Below are 20893 nucleotides of genomic sequence, written 5' to 3'. Positions count from 1 at the left end.
TGTGAGGGATAAATGAAATTTGTTTTAATTAGGATTGCCTCACAAACACGCTTGCGCTTGTGCACAAGCAGAAAGTGGACTCAACAAGGCTTATTGTATGCAGAGGCAGATTCATGTAGGCTGTTTGGTATGCAGACACACTGCTCCCAGCAGGAGGACGCATGAAAGGTGAGCACCAGCATACATTAAGTGCCTCTGCTGCGTGTTTTGTCTGGCACTCAGTGCTGTTGTACCGAGATCTGACTAATCCATAGTTACCACACTATTCCCATTTTTCTTGCAGAGCAGAAAAGTGATTTATCACATGTTTGTGTCTTTAATGTTTTCTGTGCAGGGGAAATAACAGCAAATATTGCAATTAAAAAATAAGGTTTCTGTTTAGAGAGTGTACGAAATTTCCTATGTCTTAATAAATAATTTGAAGGTATAAAATGTGGCAGATGTTCCTAAATGAGAACTCACACAAATAGGTGGTCTTAGACTAACTTGATGCTCCGTAATCTCCAGCAAAACAAGTCTGCATGTTGTATTCTGGACTACAACACGATGAATATATTAACAAAGAAAGCATCATTAAGACATGTCGTACTTCATTAAAGATGCAGGTCAAAGGTGAAAGGCCCCAAATATATATGTAGCAACAAATTTCCAGAGGCTGTCTTTGATTATTTGGCCAATTATTGGCCTAAAATGTAGATATTGGGTCATCGATGTTGCACACATGCAATTTATGTCAGTATACAACTTTTTTTAAATGTTACATGTAGCACCAGGTTTCGAAGAAACTTTGTTTCATGTATGTAGCTGAAATTACAAAAAAGCTCAACTTGAAGTTGAAGCTGAGATGGATAGAGAATTCTCAAAGGCAAGCCTAGGAGCCATGGCAATAGAGACCTACGTTTCCATGTTATTGACACATCCATTGGACATACTGCTTTTACTAGTGCAGTTTGACAAATTAGAGCAGCTCCGCTGGTAGGAGCCACATAAATTTGCCTCTGTAAAGGTCTGAAGGACTTTCAGTACACATACCTCCCTTCTATTACTAGAAGTGGAGAGCTTGAGTCTAAATGACATTCTTTTAAACTGTCTCGCTCTATCCCTGCATCTCTCTCTCGCTTACAGTACGAACACAGAAGGAAAACGGAGGCAAGAGGCAACATCAGTCTGCATTGGAAAGAGCGCAAAGGGGGAGACAAAGATTTGAAAGACTCAAAAGTGGATGGGGCAAGCATGCATATATAATTGTACACACGTGCACACACAAACTTGTTTGTGTCTTCATCCATCAGCACCACCCACCACAAATGTTTCTTCCTCACACACAATATCCCCCTAAAACGGACTGCTCTTTCTTTAATATTAATACAAAGAATACATTTACTCTACTGTTAAATACATTTCAGCTTAAGGTCAATACTAATTTCCTGCAAACAAAGAAAATTCATTAATAGCACTAGACCAAAACTACTTCTAAATCCTTGTTATAAATCCACAGTAATAAAAACATGGTTGTCTTATGATCCAAATTAATATATTTGTGAAGATCAAAGTGTATATCAAATTAGTTTTTTATGGGTATTCTCCTTTTTTGTATTGTGGGGAACACATATTCTCCAATGTTTGGAAATTTCCATACGGTTCTCTGCTGTATAGTTCAGATCTTTTTGGTGTTTGTAACCAAAGAGTTGTAAAAAGTGAAGTAACACACATTTATGGAGGAAGGGAATCATGAATTTCAAAAGGGAACGAAAGAGCTCTCTCCATGCTGAACTTCAAGCACAGTAAATTCAACGTATACTTGGTTCTTAGCCTTAATGGTAAGTGTGGGGGGCTTCTGTGATGTTCAGTTCAAAGCGTTTCTCAGAAACAGCCCTGTTGAACATTCGCCACAGTAAAGATTTGTGTAATGGTCCGGCAATATTCCACACAATAATGGTAAACGTATAAAGGCTGGTGATGGGATTACTGTCATCAACAACACCAGTAACAAGACCAACAAAAAATATGTGAAAAACAAACACACAGAGCTGAGGACTGTACTGCAAGTCGAGTATAATCTGCTCAGTTTTACTTAGAAACGTTGAGGTTCTGTGGTAATATGAGGGTGAGGAGTAGTTAGTGCATGTGCATGTGCTTGAAGGGGAAATTTTTTTTGGTGCATGCACAGAGCTGAGCTGGACATACTCTACTGCAGGGCTTTTGTGGAGGGAGAAGAAGTCACAGCCCAGTCACAGATAGGACAGAAGGCCACAAAGGTTGCTGGTTGTAGCCACCACTTGTGCAGGAGTCCCAGTGTTTGAAGATAGGCAGCATGCCCACCAAACACGAGGAATGGGTGGATTAAGTCTTGCTGGGCTAATATTGGTGTTACACAGATGTTTTCTGTCTAATCCCATCTCATAGGCATCCTCCTCAAACACTCAAAAACGGACTGCTGTTGACTGGATGTCAGCCAGTATTGGTGTGGTTATGGAGTCAGCTATGGCTAAAAGTGCATTTGCTTCACAGTGCCGGGTGTCCATAATGATGTTGGTGGCAGTTATGATGAACGTGAGGAAGGAAGTGTTGGCATAGTAGATGATTTTGGACATGCTGGATGTGGCTGTCCAGCCAATGAAGATATTTTCCTGGTAGACAAAGACAAATTGTTCCAGAAAATTGTTGATGAAAGCTTGGAACAGCTTGGCATCTTCCTTTCATCTCCCTCCTGGCTGTGGATGAGGTCCCGGCCTGAAAGCAGGTGGGGGTATTTCTTTCCCAATCCCTATGAATGGATTGACCATGGTAATCAATGCAAGGTCTCTGTCTTCCATTCTGCTTGGCTACAAATAAGAATCCTGCTGCTGCTGGTGATGGCAGGGCTGTTTGGATGGATCCCTCCGTGTCATGGATTGGCCATGGCGATTACATTGGAAGCAGGTTCAGACAGCTGGGGTTCAGAAGGGAACCCAGGCCTGCACTGTACCAGTGGCCCAGTTGCAGATCAGTTAATGGGCAAACAGGGTATTGGCCACCCATTGTGTTAACAACTAGCAATGTGGTTAAATAATGACATTTAATTCAAGGGTTTTGGTTTCTGTGACATATTACCAATTTCAAAGATGATATTTTATGTAGTGTAAATCAGATCAGATACCATGTGACCTGACATTTACTGTGTGCAGTATATCTCTATTAAATATACATATGATTAGTAGTGTTGGCTGGAAAAACATTTTTTTTTGGTGGGGCAAACTTTTGCAAGTCAGTTTTCAGATGCGCTCTAACCACGTCACCACACATCATATGGTACGCCAAAGCCCAATTCTTAAACATCACAGTACTTTGAACTAAATAAAAATGTATTATTTATTAGTAAATTTTGCCCACCTCTCCTTCAAACATGCACATTTTGAAACATGTTTTAACAAGTCCCTAACAAAATGTTATTCTATAAATACAGTATGTATGCCTTGAAGACCTTCTGTTTCACCTGTGTAGCTAATCTCTGAAGTTTCTTGGTCTGCTGCTGGTTTCTTGTGGTGTTCTTCTGTGAAGTGGAACTTTTTTTACGGATGAAATAAGAATTCGTTTTCTCCATGCTAAAAACTCCACAACTAACTGCAAACAAAGTACAACAGTGAACTGCAGGGTTCATGAGCCGAGCTGTAACCTTGGAGGTTTTTTTTTTCTTTGTATTGGAGTTGATTCTAGTGCACATGCACCAGTTATAGCTATATAGTCTATGGTAAAGATTTCTGCACCCCAAAGGAACAGGAAATATGTCACATGACCTTTCGGTCGCGTTAAATGAGAAAGAGAACATTTTTAAACTACATTTGAATACCAATGGTCTTGGTGTGGAAGAAAGATGGCACTTGGCTGTTCAACGTGGACTACGTAAACCCAATCCCCCGCATTGAGGAGTGATCTTCTTCGTGTGAGACTGGTGGGGCAGCGCCCTAGAACCCCTATAGATGATGATTTTGAAATCTTTGCTTCAAATACCGATTTCACAATTTCAGAGAGAAATACAAATGCACAGAGACATTTTTGGAAAGTAATTTTATCCTATGTACAATGAACTTGGCTACTGTTGCATCGGGGACAGATCTGTACAGTAGTTGACTCAGTGACACTGATGACAAGGCACCTTGAGCCACAAGGAAAACTTTAAATACAGTCAGTATGACGCCACAATGACTCAGTATCATCACCCAGTTTAATGCAGCAATGCCAATGTTGCTGTGGCAATGTCTGTTAGCAAAAGTGTTGAGGTATGTGGAACGTGGGTGCAAGAGAGATTTGATTATGTCGGCATGTGTGTGAACAGTTCAGCATCTGTATAGAAACTGTGGTGTTGTGTGAGACATTTTAGAGTCACTCAGTGTTCCCCGTCCTTTAGCACTTAGTCAAAGGAGCATATGTTAGGCCATGCTGGATTGTCGATAGAGAGAGAGAGAGAGAGAGAAAAAAAAAAGTTTTCTTCAAGGCACGGCTGAAGAGCACAACTCAAATCATATTTCAGCTTACATTCAGTTTTGCCTAAATTAATCCCTCCTTTAAACCTAATTTGCAGGCAGCAAAGACAACCCACCACAGTAGAGAACCAGCACAGAGAAAATAAAAACATTTCCAATACATCCAATATTTTCACAAGTGTAGAAGCTCTTTGAACTGCCATGGACCAAGAAAAAAGTGGGGGCTGAAGCTATCAGATAACATGCAGAACAGAATGAAAGTCTGGGAATATTGGTATGTACCATGTAACGTCATACAGTTATGAATTAAACGTCTGCTGCTTGGTTATGCTCACACAAAAAAATATTTTGCTATGCTACAACTGTATGAACAGTATGACACTTTCTAATGTAATACTTTATGCAAATGCAAGATTTCACTGACCTAACGACATTTACACCAGCAATAATAATAATAATAATATTATAATGTGTCTAATTTTTTGGTTTAAAAGAAATCAACAGAGATGATAGCAAACATATCTGACAACTACAGAAATTGTATTGACAGTCCATCAATAATTATAGATTTAGTAATAAGCCTTCCACGTCTTCTGTATGGTGGGCATATTGACTGAGTCAGAAGTCTAGAGTTGGACAGAGCTCTCCATATGTCCTGTTCTCTCTGTGCAGATGGCCAGCGAAAAACGAATTTCCACGAACTTTCCATGGAAATGATTTTATGTGCTATAATAGGCATTATGTTTATGTAAATTGTACCTTGAAGTAGACAATTGGGCCTTGGGTAATTGTGAATATTTGCAAGCAGGGGCAGCAGGATAATCTCCATGTTTTGCATTACTTTGGTTTTACCTCTGCAAAACAGGGTTTCTTAAAATATAAATCATTGTGCTGGAAATTTCCATAGCCTTAAAATGAATCAAATCTCTCTCTCTTTTATAATCTCCACTGTCATTCACCTCATTTTACCCAGGACCAAACCTGAAATACAAAATAAAATTCAATACAAACATAACTATAGGTATCCGGCTCTAAAATAATCACTAAGACTGCCTTTAGTGGGACAATCCATATACACATTAAGCCTGTTTGAACTTTCTGAGGCAGTTTGGTTTGATTTCAAAACATTTTTGGGAGGTTTCTGTGGTGAAGCTGCAGCATTTTTGTCTTTTCTTGGCCATCTTCCTGAGCAGTGATGTGAGTCTTGCAGGGTTGATCAGCTGTTGGAAAGAACTGACTTAGCAGAGTGATAAGGTTACTGGTAGCCCACTGGGCTGTCCATGAGTGGGCTTGAACTGTAGGGGTCCTGGCTCTCTGGGAGGTCCTGGAGCTCAGTTTCATGGGTTTTGGAATGATGGTCTTCGTCTTCATCATCATCTTCGTCCTCAGCGGCAGAACTCTGGCAGTTTCCCATGGCACCATAGCTTTGGTGGGCAGGAGAAGGCATAGGAGTCAGTCCTAACTCTGGCTCAATTAATACAGATGCAATAAAGAGCTGTAATGTAGAAACAGAGAAAAAGATTTTATTATTGTTATTATTAGAGCTTTCAATCAAAAATTCATCAAATGTGATTCATTTTAAATACTTGACGGTGCACAAATATGGGAACCAGGCAAGTTGAGAATATTTAAATGCATACAGTGAAATGCTAGTCAGAGCATTTTAGGGCATATCAATTCAAATTTTATACATTTCTATATTTGTTTAGCCACTATATACAACAACTTTTCAGCATATTTACATTAGCAGCGGCTGTGGAAGATGTTGTGCTCCTTTCATTCTCACTAAAAACTCCTTCTGCTGGCTGGTCTGACATCTGTAAAAAAAAAAAAAGTTTACACCCAATGCATAAAAATTATGCAAACGAATTGTCAAGTTAGCGAGCTGACGGGGGAAGTAAGCTCAGCGACGGGACATAATATAACCAAGGATTTATTATGAAAACATAAAGAAACATGGCACGATGGCCAAAAACAGGGGGAATAATGGGGAGAACAAAAATGCCATCGCTGCAGAGGGGCAGAGTCACAGGTTTTTAACAGCTGTCCGGATTGGCTACAGCTGGCAACATCACCTGGAGCCAATCCTGACACTAATTAAGTACTAATACTAGAAATATACAAAAATTGTGTTAGGAAATGTTCATCCGCATCCCATAAGTGACATCCACGTATGGGATACCTGCTTGAACATGCAAGTGGACAAAAATGACACAAATCTGACTGTTGAGAGAGGCAATACATCTTTTATAATTCAGAGACTGACCTGGTAGCTGGTCAGTCTATCAGGCTGCAATTTCTTCAGGCACAAACGGAAACAAGTGAAGACGATGCATAACAGCAGAGACACGAAGGTGAACAGAGTGATTGAATGAACTGGACCTGGTTAGATGGAGTAGATCACAGAAAGAGAACTTGTGATGGCAGTGTAAAAACATGGCATAAATAAAAGGGCAAAAGGTATATTGCACAGTGCTACTCAAGCACGGGGTGTATGCAACAGGGAATGCAAAAATTATAATAATTCCCATTTGCAATATAATATAAGCGTTTGTGCATGTATACTAGCCATGTATACAAGATTTGCTATTAGCATATTTGACACCAACATTAGTTTCAGAATCTTCTGCTAAACATGATTATTGGCTATGCAGATATTCATTTCACTCCATAAAATCCATTCATTACCGTGCCACAGCTATAACTGATATGCTACGTTTTTGTAAGTGTATACCCCATGCCACAGGATATAGTCTAGAATGTATCCAAGTTTGCATTGTGTTTCAAAGACATGTAAACCAGTGGATTGGCTAAGGTGCATGGATATTATTTATAATGAGTATTAGAAAGTGTGAATTTCCCCACTCTGAGGAATTGGTAACAGTTTCTTATTACTTCATATTGCTTAGCATTCTTTAGCAATAGTCCATGGTGAGTGAAGCAGGAAGCTGGACGTACCGAGTCTCAGTATAGAGAAGAAGAGCAGCCAGAACATGCAGAGTATTGGCGCCACCACCACCTGGCTGACGGCTGCCGAGTGGATACGCTGGTTGAGCTTGGTTGGAAGGTAGGCATAGTAGATATTGTAGCGATCAACCATGTGCTTCAGAACCAGATACAGCAGCCCTGGGACCGAGAGCACAAACAACGACATACTGACTGCATAACTGAAATATACTCAGACTGTACAATTTCACTTTGGGATTAAAAAACCAGTGGCAGTATTTTAAAGACATGCTCAACACTCCTGGCACAATAATAGCCCCAGGGTGTTAAAAGTAAATGGCAAATGGAACTCTGGTCTAAATACAGCATGTTACTGAAACATTTTATTTATTGAAACTGCTCTTGAACTGCTCTTAAGCATTTTCTACATGAGTCCACTGTTATTTGAACATCACCTGCATCATCATCATAATCAGGTCTGCACATTTGCACCTCAGTGATTAATTCTGCTGGTCTGAGTATGGTTGCGTGTGTCATTGTTCTTCATTACCATGTTACTGTTAGAAGCACCTTTCCTCAGTTTCTTTGGATTGTGGCCTCATTGTAATTGGCCCTTATTTGAAAATCTAGACCACCCTTGAGCACCCCAGCAGTTTTATGAGATAGTAATAATGCAACAGCAACAAAAAACATTTACTGTACAAAATAAAAGATAATATGATAAAGCAACTAATAGAGGCAAATAAACTGAGCTGTTTGAGCATTTGTGTGTGTGATTAGCACTACAGTAGTAAATAAATGCTGGTGGCTGCTGACAGGAGTGGTGTGGGCGGGCGGCTCTCGGCCGGCCGTGTGCGGGTGTCTGGGGGACCAGACCGGCTTCACACCTATCAGTTGGCTGTTACTGAAAGGCTGTCAGGGAAATGAGGAGAGCGGAGGGCAATCGGGTGCACAGATCCCACTCCTACACACATCAGCAGGAGGAGAGAGAGCAAGCTTGTGGCCGAGCGAGGAGAACGGTATAAACGTTGTAAAAAGAGTAATAAATGCAGGAATAACAGCACGAGAGAATGCTTCTTCATGTGACAGACATGTTTGAGAAACACACATGATACCATAATTAACAAGTGAGACTCACCAAAGGGGACAATTAAGGGACAAGTGATGCTGTAAGTCATTGTGACAGAGAAGATGCACATGGTCCAAGCATACTCCAGCCCAAACTGGAACTCATAAGCCTGGCTCTGGGAGACAAGACACCTTCATCTGGTATACCAACTAATATTTAATTATAGGGTCAGATATGACAACAGATAACTAATACTAATGAAGTGTAGTTATTTCAGAATAATTAGTGTGATAAAACTGAATTATAGACCAATGAGCAATTCACACTAATTACCATTCAGCAATGATCAATCACAATCATGTGCAGTTTTCAAAGACTCAAATATTTCATTACATCATTCTATTCTAATTGGTTATGCTCTCCTGTCACCTATTAATACCATCTTATCTCATGGTATTGATAAATCATGTTGTTAACACTTGATTAAGATTTTTAGTAGTTACACATCTGAGATTTTTTTTCAGATTTATAGTACCATGTGTGAAACTAACTCGACGTACCCTCTTGACATGAATTTGCTCAGCTTTAGATTTGGCAAAGCAGAGTCGCATTGTGTAGACAAAAAGAGCTGGGATTCTCAGCAGCTCCATCGCTGTGCCCATCAAGCTGGATGTGATCACGTAGTTTACAAAAAATGCCCCATTGTCAGGCAGAAACACACACCTGGACCAGGAACACAAGTTCAAAATAAATGTCGTATTACAACAAACAGACTACAGTGAAATAAATGAGTACAAAAAAAATCCTATGACTTACTGAAACTTGACACCCCTCTCATCCAGAAAGTTAACATCAAACAGCCACCTGAAGAACACATCCAAACTAAAACAGAAAATCTGAATTAAAAGTGACCAACATAAACATAATAGAATAGTTTTGTACAGTTAATGTCACATTCTTTGTAATTGCCTTTGTGCCATGCTTATTTTTTTTATAAAACTGTGATACTAGTTGTGGGCATGCATTCCTTTCTTCACCCAGCCACACGTTCCATACAGTTATAGTACATCTCCACCCACTTAACTTTGGTGTTAGAAGTTAAAGTTTCTTACAAATGTTGGTGAAATTCAATACTTTTTTACTAAAAAAGATCCCATTTAAAATGCAAAAGAGCAATTTCAGGTTACGGTGGGCATGTATTTAGTATGATGCAAAATTATGCAACTTCATTTGCAGAAATTACTAAGAATGTAGTTTTTCCTGGCAAATATGGTTGAATTAGATTCCTATAAGCTAAGCTGCATTTAATTGAAAATGATTACAGTCGATGTAAACAGAGTAAATATTTACCTGGACAGACCCAGTGAAGGTAAGATTATCACCATGAAGACAAGGAGAAGGAAGCATTTATGCATAATTGTCTGATTCTCACTGGATCTAGAGGAGAAACACACACATAAAGGATCTACAACTAAAAGGCTTTATTATGAATAAAACATTGATAAATAAAAATGTGTGTTAATCTACAGTTTCAGAATGTGGGTTTTATTTTCATACCACTATAGCTGACATCACACATGAGGAAAATCACGTTTGCCATCAGGATTTAATGAAGTGCTTCTAGAACTCTCCCAATGTGCCGGTTACAAGTGGCAAGTCAATAAGTGAACACTGAAGACTAAAATCCATCTTAAGAACCAATAACTGACAAAAAATGGATGGGTGCCCTAACAAAGGCTTCTGTGGCATGTGGCAGTACCTGGTCCAGTGGCACTCAAAGAATGCAGAGTAGTACACAACGAAGGGCAGAAGAACAGAGAAGGCCCATAGAAGGAGAGTGGGGAAAAATTGAGTGACCACTGGGTTCTGGTGAGAGAGGAGAAAGTTTTTTAGACAGACATTCTTATATTACCTGTTCTTAAATGTCTCTAATGTACTCAAATTTAGCACAATATCGCAAAGGCCTATTGATAGTTAAATGGCCCAAGCACTCAAGACAAACAATGTAGATGGACAAATACTAGAGAAATATAGCTAAGCAGAAGCTTGTTTAGACAAACAAGTGAACAGTTGGACATGCAAAGCCAAGTGACGAGAGACAAAGGCCAATCACTAGTTTTAAATATTTTTTTTCTTGTTCTCAAGAATGGGTCAAAACTATCAACCAAAAGAACCCTAAACTGTGAAGCCTGACAGCCAAAAAGACAAGCATGATCTTGGACACAAACATCTGCCCACTAAAACAGTAGTGGGAGTTCCAGTAGGCTCTGACCTGAAGGCTCTCCACTGGCCGTGTCACATTGAACTTGTCCATGGTGTTGACTATGATGGCAGGCGTGGTGAGGAAGAACAGCAGGAGGAAGAGCAGAATGTTGAGGAGCACGCAACGCAGCCACCAGCGGGATCCACATACCGACAGGTTCTCCCTGGTCATGCACAGGTCAGACGCAAACTAATTAAAAACCATGCTGCAAGGCAGAACTTTACATTAAGGTTCTTTAGGCAATGTAGTTTTCAGCACCTAACGTAATTTACAATGCTAAGAATCTTCAGCACATTTCTAAAACATTTTTGTTATACACCCTCCATCCAAAATGTGTAATGGAATTGCATTACAAGAGCTCCAAAAACAATAAAAAAAACTGTATACTTTAACATATATACCAGAGTATATAATCCTCATAAAAGAGGCATAATAATATACAGTTGATAATAATATGGCATATTGGAGAACCGGGTTATTTTCAGTAATCTTTTCAAAGTCACAAAAACCTTTCACTTCTAAAATAAAGCCTCCATGTGTGGCCTTCTCCTGGGCCGGCGGAACCGCACCATGTTACTGAGAGAGGACCACACTGGACAGTAAAACAAGCAGAGTGGCTGAACCACCGCATGGCTGTTTAAACCTGAACCGAAGAGCAAAGCCAGTTTCCTGTTAAGAGCCCAGCTCTTAAGGCAGCAAGAAACAAAAGCTGCAGCCAAGCATACAGTATGATAAAGGGGACTAATGAGGTGTGAAGCACAAACACTGAGCGGCGGCAACCGCTTGCACCTCCCCTCCCCTCCAACATGCCTCCGCCATGCTTTACACTCTCGGTGTTCACACACATATTGCATAACCTCTCCGCCACAGAGGTTGTCTAGGCAGATTGAGGCATGTGCAGTGAGAGCAACTATTAATCGCTCTACTGAAAATCTGATTGGTCCCACAAATTCCAGTAATCAAAGACTGGTTCAACACAATGGAAATGGAATGGAACATGAAAAGGCCTGGTTTCTGACACTCACCAGATGATGTCCGAGGGGGCAGGGGCATAGGAAACCCCCCACCTGTGAGACTGCACAACGGTGGTAATGCTGGACTGCTGAGGTCGGCGGTTACAGTGGGCTCTGCGGTAGTCCTTCACAATTCTAAATTCATAAAAAACAAAATAAATCATCTTTAACAAGAAAAGAGGGGGCAGTTTTATTGTTAATGTTGTTTTAAATCTTTGATATCTAGGTGCTATTTGGAGGTTGCAACCCAGACTGGGTATTTTATTCCTAACATAACAGACAGGATTTAGTCTGATAATGCTGAAGTACTGAGTTTGTAATATATGCTTTTAAATGGAGAAGGGCCATAATGACACTTTTTTTTGTGAGGACCTTTCCTTGATGCTGAAATCTAAATGAGTTTTTAAGGGTGTTTGACTCAGTTCTGCTGAATGCAGCATACTCACACGGCTGTCATCCGGTCATCTCTGAAGGTGACGAAGGCGGTGCCCAGCCTCTTCATGGAGATGCGGTTCTTTTCTGCATTAAACTCGTCTGTCAGTTTCTCCTCCAGTTCACTATAATGCTGCTCAGCATCAACCTGGGAGGAAGGAAGTGCAAACCCATTCATTTTTCGGGTGTAAAAATTATAGCTAATATCTACTAGTCTAATGCATGTCAGTTGTTCATAGACACATGGGAAATCAGCATGGGAGCAGTTAGAGGTAAATTTAGGTTTACAGCACTCTCCAGTGGACTAACTGAATTACTGCAGCTTCAACAAAAAAAAGACACCTGCTCAAAGCCGCAAAAGTCACAGCAGAAGAACTGAGCGCAAGGATGAGTCTTTATCATTATTCTGCCTTCTTTCTGTGCTTTTGTAGTGAAATACAGCCGTCCTTTCATTGCTTTTCGCCTGTAAAGGAAAACCACAAAAGTCAAACAGAAAAATTTGTTGTACGTACAATGTGTATAGAAAATATAATGTTAAAAAGGGTTTCATATAAAAGGAACACCATACATAGGTATTGTATTTCAAGATCATGTTCTGACATCATACTGATGTCAAACAGCTACACTGTAACATCATAGTGATCCATGAAGGGTTAGATACTGGAAACTGCCTCTGTAAGGTTCTAACATTCTAACAAACGCAATATATTCTTTCAAAAACACATGATATGCTATTGGTTTTGCTTGATTCTTCTACTATAGTGGTGTGTACTGTATAAAGGATGTGCAGTACCTGTCTGAGTCCAGTTTCATTAGTTTGTGCACGTCAAAGCAAAACCGGATATCTGTGACGGTGCAGCTAGGATAGGCCTCACTGCAGGCAAAACAGAGAAGACATGTTATGGAGAGTGCTTTTGAACTGAAATCAACTGAACTCCTGGTACTGTCACTCACTGGAGGTGTTTGGTGACCAGGCCTGGGTCTGAGAGCTCTCTGGGAATGGAGGTGATCATTAAAGTCCGGGCAACCTGCCTCACACAAACAGCCAAAAGCGTGGTTATGCAGAAAAAGCAGTGGCCACAGTGCAACATCACATAAAAAGAATGCATGCGAGTAACAAACCTTCTCATCTTCTCTGTACTCGAGCTGTGAGGAGTGATGGGCCATACACAGCACTGTGATCACAAAGTACAGCAAGGTAAAGATGCTGTGCAGCCAGAGGAAGCTGTTTCTAGACACACACAGAAGGAAATAAAAAGCCAGAATGATCAGGACATGAATCACTTGTATCAGCTTTTGCTGATGTTTTAAATTAAATTCTGGATCAGTACAAGCTTTCACACTGCGGTTTCGCAGACATTCAGCTGGTGTACGTTTAAAGAAACTTGTGGCCAGGATTTAATGTCACTGAGATCAGGGTCGCATCAGACCTTACAGGACATGTTTTTGTTAAAGATTAACTTATTTCCAAGCTTCAGAGCTGAAACAATTTACAGACTTTTCCACATATGCGTTGCATTCAGGGCAAGCAGATAACATTGGTCAGGACAGATAAGAGTAGACATGGGGATAAGGTCAGACCGGAGAACAGGAACACAGAAGAACGACCTTGAAAATGTGAGGTGGCAGATCCATGGCACATGATATTTCATTATCTGACAGTTTGGTTTCTTGCTCTCTTGCTCTAAAGCCTTTAGGGTATATGGGTGACAAGGGTTCACATTATCTGGGGTATCAGTCTGTCCAGATCAGAATAAAAAAGCATTTGACCTACCGTGCTGGGACATTGGCCACTGTTGTGCGTCCAAAGTTCTGAGGGTTATCACCTGGTCAATCGCAGAAATAAGAAACCAATTATTAGCCATTATTACTATCTGCACACAAAATTAGTTGTGGTAGCCTAGCGCAGTGGTCCTGACACATTTCAAATTGAGCAGTAGCCCAGGAACGTCTAACTACTTTGCACCTGAGGCCATTTTATTCCTAATATGAAAATGATGAATTATTGCTTGTCATCCACAAATAACACTGAGGTCAAACACACAGCAAAAACTATACTGAGGACGTAGTGCAGCTGAGAATATACTGCATTTAAACACAAAGCTGGTGTGAATATTTACAAGAATAGAGACTTAGAGGCTCACAGCAAATACCAGTTTAAGAAAACCCTACTGGTTATTGTCTTGAATCCCACTCTTACAAACCCTGCTATAGTCATCAGTCTACTTATAGCAATATGAATGGCACAAATGCAATAAAAAAACAATCCAAAAAATCTGATTCAGCTCTCCCAAAATGGCAAAATATATACAGGATGTTAGGCTTTCCTGAAAATGTTCCTCTCCCAGTCTCTGTTAAAATCTTTACTCGTGCCATTTTTGTCTTGGGTTGACTGTTGCCATGACAACCCCCATACTTTCAGGCTGGTTTGTTTAACGACACCCTGGTCCTTAAAGATGACAGCCAATGGCAATAAACCAGCTGCGGCCAGTGCCTGGATTACTTTACTACTTGAGGCTTACTCAGAGTCACCACTTTCAGCATCTGTCAGACGCATGTATGGTGAAGATGCATTTCCTTTTAAAGAAATAATTCATTAATTCTACCAAATTTCACATTTAGATTCAGCAGCCTGTGTTCATATCATACTAGTGGTGAGAGGTGAAAACTGAAACAGTAAAAATGTTTTCTTATCCAAGTGGCATTATACAGTGACTTATGCATGGACAAAGCTTGTGAATGTTTAAGAATCCAACATTTTTATTATAATTATGATTATATATATTTTGATTATGAATATATATCTTTACACACAAGTGACATCTGAGGCCAATGCACCTCAGCTGCTCATAAATTCATCCTCACATTTTAATCAATCCACCCACAGTGCAGCATTGCAGCTTGCTTTCCCATGATAGTCTAGGTTTTTACTGGCACCTGCAGCCCTACATCTGTCCTTGCAAAGCCACTTATACTGTAAACAAGCTGGGGTGGTCCTAATTACTCCTTTTCTCAGAGCTAATTGTCTGGTTAGCCTATCCAGCTCATCCCTGGCCTCCTCCTCGTCCTCCTGCTTCATTACTTCCCATTCATTCCCGGGTGGTCTGCTTTACCCAGGAGGTTGCCGGACACATTGATGGGCAGAATGATGGCGAGCGACAGCAAGCACACCACTGTCATTAGCAGGATAATGTGACGCTGGAAGGACAGGTAGATGATTGCGTCCATGCCACATTTGCTACGGATCTCGTCGTTTCTGCACAAATAGTGGGATAGAGAAAAAGTTATGTTGTCTGGTAAATTCGTCTTAAAAAAGAATACAAAATGCAAAAAAACACACACACACACAGCACACTGCGGGTGGGCTTTACACATGTGGGTAAATGGACCTTCAGGGCCTCAGAGGGTATGGTCTAAAAAAGGCTTAGTGGAGCTAACCCAACCCAAACATCTAAACACTGGAAACCAGACATGATCCAAGCAACAACTGTCCACAAGTCTTTTTGCAACTTAATGAGGTACACAAGAAGGTACAGCTGACGTTGATGACATCATCACACTTACTTCATATGGTAAAGTGATGCCAACCATGAGCAGAAGCCCTGTAAAAGGAGAAAAAGAGAGAAAGGACGGGCACTCCCATCATTTAATTACTTTCAGTGACAGTTTCATCTGACTTCTTTATGAAAAATATGAGAAAATATATCTACTGAGTAATGACTTTCAAAACAAAAAACCATTGACACTTTTGACACATTGTGTCAGATGAACCCCTACAGATCCCTTACACTTGCGAGTGTGTTCGCTTGAGGTCATATTCACCATGTCTTTGCTTTCTGAATCAGATGGGCTGGATTCTGATGGCGACTTCTCCTTTTCACTTTGTTCCCCATAGAACAGAGATGTTAGACTGAGGAAAAAGAGCAATTTGTTAATACAATGGTTTATGGAAAAATCCTCTCAATAGGGGATGACATTGCTCAGCAACAATCTTTAGTTTTTTTTTAATGTGAAAACATTGTACCTCAACTTGCTACAACTTTGAATTAGGGCTGTCAATCAAATGGGGTTATGTCAACTGAATTGTGGGACCAACATTTTGCATTGCTTAGTTCAAACTGTAGGCCTTCCGTTTAATGTTCACTGAATTAATTGCCCTGGGAGCTGTACTCCTTTCTGTACTCCTAAAACTGTTATGACTAACCTCACTGGACCAACCTCACTATATAAACATGCATCCAGTGGTATGAAAATGAATACCAATTTCCATTCATATTCATCTTTAACATTATCACAGGGATAACCTCATAATAGGTACTAACCACTGAATACGGGTGAAGACCTGTTGTTTTTGGAGACCAAACATTTCACATTCTTTATGTAAAAATTATGGACAGAACTGTTTAATCTTATAGTATGAATACCGTAATATATAATATATATCTGATGCTCAAAAACAAATTTTTAAAATTCCTTCTGTATTACGAGAACAGGTTAAAAAAAAGAGTCTGAATTTCCCATCAGGACTGAAATGAAACATCTCATCTCCTGCTAGCTATACTCTCCTAGTGTGATGGTGTTATCCAATACTTCCCTCTGTGATGAGGTCAACAGAGCGTATTGTGTGTGGTAATTTGAGCAGCATAACTGAATCAAATAATTTGTTACTGCTCAGTGACACACTTACAGATGCTGCTGTCCCAAGAGGGAGAGAAGACAGGAATACATGCACTGTACAGGAAACATGGGGCAGTGGTGGCCTAGCGGTTAAGGTCATTGTGATACACAGCAACACAACAAAATGTCCTCTGTATTTAACCCATCACCCTTGGTGAGCAGTGGCAGCCATTACAGGCGCCCGGGGAGCAGTGTGTGGGGATGGTGCTTTGTTCAGTGGCACCTTGGTGGCACCTTGGTGGTTCGGGATTCCTTCAGATTATGGGTCTGCTTCCTTACACTATCCTTGCCACCACAGCCCTGCCACGGGAATCGCAGCAATTATTCAATGTTTGTTAATAATAAAGTAAATTATATATTTGTAGATATTATGTCTCATGTCAGAAGAACAAAACTCAATGGCATTTTAACCAACGTTAAATTTTGGGCAAGTGTTGATTTTTCCAGATGTACCACTTGGGTCCACCAGGGGGCAGCAATGGTATTTGTAATGTTGCCATGAGGCGCCATTGAATTATGATAAAACATTTCAATATACTTAAGGCCTACTACAGATGAAACAGATGAAGTAAGAGTCACAGGTTAAAACTGACTGTCCTCAATGAGCACAGAGTTTTTCCAGAGGGACAGCCCTATAGCACAATGTGCAGGTTGGATCTGGCTTTGCTAGTGATGTTGATATCTAGATGTAGATATCAGAAGACTGACTGAGTTGCACTTGCCTGTCATTTTCCATCAGTAGGGCCAGACGACCATAGTCCCATGCAGCTTTCCGCAAACAGGAAAACACCAAAAGAAGGAACTGCAAGACATAAACCAATCCTTCCTTTCTTTTTCTCTATATCAGAGCATTTTCCACATACAACCCAGGATGATAACGAACACCTATGCGTATTACATTACACAAAAAACATACTAAACTTGCACACATGTACACACAGCTCCACTCCCCCTCAAACAGAATTAAAAATATGTCTCAAAGGGAATAAACTCTGGTATTCTGGGCAGCAGAGCAATGATTAGCCATTTCTTTGGCAGCAAGAGGAGAGGTGAGTGGTTGTCTTGGAAACTGAAAAGGAGAGAGGTCAGCATGCATGCATGCACACGTATACACACACATTGAAGGCTCCTAACACTCTACTAACACACAGTTACAACCTTCCTTTTCACTGTCTGACAGATAGCAGCATATAATTTTCATATTCACTCAAGAAGTGAAGTCTATGGCTCCATTAACTATTTATTGCCTTTAAATCGTTCAAGATTTTCAAAGGATCTCAAATTATTATCCAATCATTTCAAGACGAGGGTCATTGCTACCTGACTGATGATTAGCTCTGCAGTGAATATCAATGTAATGTTATTCTGAAGTTCACTATTATGCATAACTATTTCCCCTGAATAGTCTAAATCTATGTGATGCCCTCACTAATGTAAGGTCAATGGCGTCCTCAGGACTGACAGAAACAGATGGATTTGTAACCTTGATGGTGATTTTATCTTTTTGTGTAATTATTTCAGTCATAGAAAGCACATTCTTTAATGATGTTTGAGTTTAAAATGCACACTACTTCCTCATTCTGGATGTGACACTGGTCATGACACTGGTGGGATACTCCGGCTCCATGTTCCGTCTGAAGGCATCGACAATATCCTGATTGTCTGCATCTAATGTTCCGTGTACAAATATAGACTCATGTTGTCTAGTCGGGCCATTTAATGTTTGTATGTTTTGCACCCTGTCCTGTGTGATGAGCTTTTGTTATTCTTAAATCCCGTTTCATGAAGACTTCTCCCAACGCCACCTTCTTACGTGGACAACAATGACTCACCTCAGGTGAACGGCAGCTCTCTGCCCTGGGCCCTCCCTGCTCCCGGTCTTTTCCTTTGCATGCCAGGACCTTGATGGTCCACGAAGGCTACTGTGGGGTCGAGGAGTGTTTGTATGTTTCGTACCTGCTGCAGCCATAACAGGATGACTTAAACCAACATTAAAGATTGTGTTTCTTTCTTGTTCTATCTATCTATTTACTGTAGTCCTGAGGCCACTGTTGACCACACCCTAGTGTAGAGAGTAGAGAAGAACTGTGAATGAAAATTGTGCCCAGGGACTTCAAGGCTTCTTAAAATACCGTATTCAACAATGAAGCTTGAACTGCATAGGCCAGAATATAATATTGTTTTATTTTGAATGTGAGTTGTAAGATTATGAAGAGTGCAGTACCAGCCACAGGACCACGTTGATGGCCAGCACAGTGGGAATCCCTCCAAACGGCAGGCCCTGCAGTACACTGCTGTGTGAATGCGCCCGGTAGCACTGATCAGCTGTGCTGTTCTCTGTCACGGTGGTCAGAAAGTCCAGGATGTCCAGCTTTGTGCCAAGACCTCCTCCACCACCAGGAGGCTCCGTTTCATATGCCGGCACCCCTGTCCCCAACAGGTCAGAGAGCGCCATTGCAACAGCTGAGATGTCAGCAACCTTCAGTCCTTCAGACCATCACTGTGGAGGAGAATACACATTGTCATAACCATTCAGGGTTAGGCAGATAATCAATGAACAAGACCAAATAATCAAATCAAAATTAGAAGAAATTATACAGCAGTGCTAAATATTATCATATATTCTGGCCCTTATACCACCTATAGTGCCAAATCCAAAATAGTGGATGGAGTTATATGCGTTATCAGGAGATGGATAATAAATATGTAACCTAACTAAATGTAAATTCTATATAAACACCTAATACCACAAACCAACTTTTAGGTTTATAGCTTATACTAGTGAGGCCCAGAAAAATGTCCCCACTGAAATGTCTTTGTGAGGACATATGGTTCTTTTACAGATATGAGATACAAAACACACAGACACTTAATGGCCTTGGGAGTCAGAAAAAAAGAAGTGCAAACAGCAGGGACACACAGTGCACGGTGAAAAGCCATGGCGTGCACCCAGTGCACCACTGCACCCTTTGTCTTTAGAGTTAACTCAGTGCACCACGGCCGGCCCTCATTGTCAGCTGCAAAAGAACTGGCAATACCCAACCACAGTCATCCCATTGTTTTCTTATTCTCTCATGTCACATTGAGAAATGCTATCCTGTGTGCAGTCTATTCAGATCGACTATTACCAAAGACCGTTTCTCTACAACAGACCAGGCCTACGGATGGCTCCGGCTCTTTCTTCCAGATGGTCCTTCTCTGTCAACAGGCACTGATTCAGTTGCCCAGGCTGCTGTTTATATTTCCATTATGTCTGACTGTTGTCAGACCTTTCAGTCACTAAAAATCACTGAAACAAACAGTTGCTAACAAACAGCAATGAACTTTATGACCTTTATGACAATAACTTCATTTTACAGCCTGGTACTGCAGTGTAAGCATTTTGAATTCTCTGATCCTGTGTGTACTCTAGCAAACTGGTGCAACATCATGGAGAGGCAACGTCAGAGTTGAAGTCATAAAGACAGCTCTTTTCAATTGAGTCACCTGCGCCAGTTCATTTTGCCCATGAAGAGTACACATGAACTCCAGGGTCCTACTAACTTGGGTCCTTAGCAGCCTGAACCAGAAGACCACAATGTCTTCCCTGAGACAATGTGTTAACCCTGAGTGTCTCCAGGGGGGCTGTCCCTGTAACTACTGATTGTAAGTCGTTTTGGACAAGGGTATCTGACGATAAATGTAAATATTTGTTCTGAATAAACAGCCTACACATGACTATTGGATGCATCTGTGGATGGTGGAAGTGCATTAAATTATGTTTATTTAGTTGATTTATGCAACGAAATAAGAGGATCTATAACTCTGTCTTTAAAGTAAACATGGCTGAGCCTTTTTGCCTATTTCCAGCTCACCGGCAAAGGTTCAGAGGCCGCATATCAATGGGAATTTCTGCAGGCGATAATTTGTTTGTGCCTTCTAACGTGTGATTAATAACCTCCTCTGCTGCTTTTCATGGCTTTTGGGGGACTATATTTGCGGCGCTGTCATACAGACTTTAATGAAGAGAAAAATTATGACCCTTGGCCAG

General features: G+C 40.7%; 1 protein-coding gene across 2 annotated transcripts in view; it reads right to left on the bottom strand.

Annotated features, from left to right (window-relative positions):
* Positions 1–4032: 4032 nt before the first annotated feature.
* The window catches only part of tmem63c (transmembrane protein 63C), a 34105-nt gene continuing 17244 nt past the window's right edge, over positions 4033–20893 (bottom strand). For both annotated transcript variants that reach the window (XM_028998030.1, XM_028998038.1), the window contains exons 2-23: positions 19088–19363; positions 17586–17665; positions 16009–16096; positions 15751–15788; positions 15300–15442; positions 13961–14012; positions 13309–13417; positions 13141–13214; positions 12980–13060; positions 12529–12649; positions 12201–12334; positions 11767–11889; positions 10751–10904; positions 10238–10344; positions 9829–9915; positions 9295–9360; positions 9039–9201; positions 8548–8653; positions 7422–7589; positions 6730–6845; positions 6206–6280; positions 4033–5958 (exon numbers count right to left, since the gene is read on the bottom strand). In XM_028998030.1, the coding sequence (XP_028853863.1) occupies positions 5719–5958; positions 6206–6280; positions 6730–6845; positions 7422–7589; positions 8548–8653; positions 9039–9201; positions 9295–9360; positions 9829–9915; positions 10238–10344; positions 10751–10904; positions 11767–11889; positions 12201–12334; positions 12529–12649; positions 12980–13060; positions 13141–13214; positions 13309–13417; positions 13961–14012; positions 15300–15442; positions 15751–15788; positions 16009–16096; positions 17586–17665; positions 19088–19318 (2556 nt within the window). In that variant the 5' untranslated portion in view covers positions 19319–19363 and the 3' untranslated portion in view covers positions 4033–5718. The remainder of the gene's footprint in view (positions 5959–6205; positions 6281–6729; positions 6846–7421; positions 7590–8547; positions 8654–9038; positions 9202–9294; positions 9361–9828; positions 9916–10237; positions 10345–10750; positions 10905–11766; positions 11890–12200; positions 12335–12528; positions 12650–12979; positions 13061–13140; positions 13215–13308; positions 13418–13960; positions 14013–15299; positions 15443–15750; positions 15789–16008; positions 16097–17585; positions 17666–19087; positions 19364–20893) is intronic.

Source organism: Denticeps clupeoides, chromosome 1, assembly GCF_900700375.1.
Source record: "Denticeps clupeoides chromosome 1, fDenClu1.1, whole genome shotgun sequence".
Lineage (NCBI taxonomy): Eukaryota > Metazoa > Chordata > Actinopteri > Clupeiformes > Denticipitidae > Denticeps > Denticeps clupeoides.
Note: the sequence above shows the minus strand (reverse complement) of the source record. Positions and strands in the feature narration are given on the sequence as shown.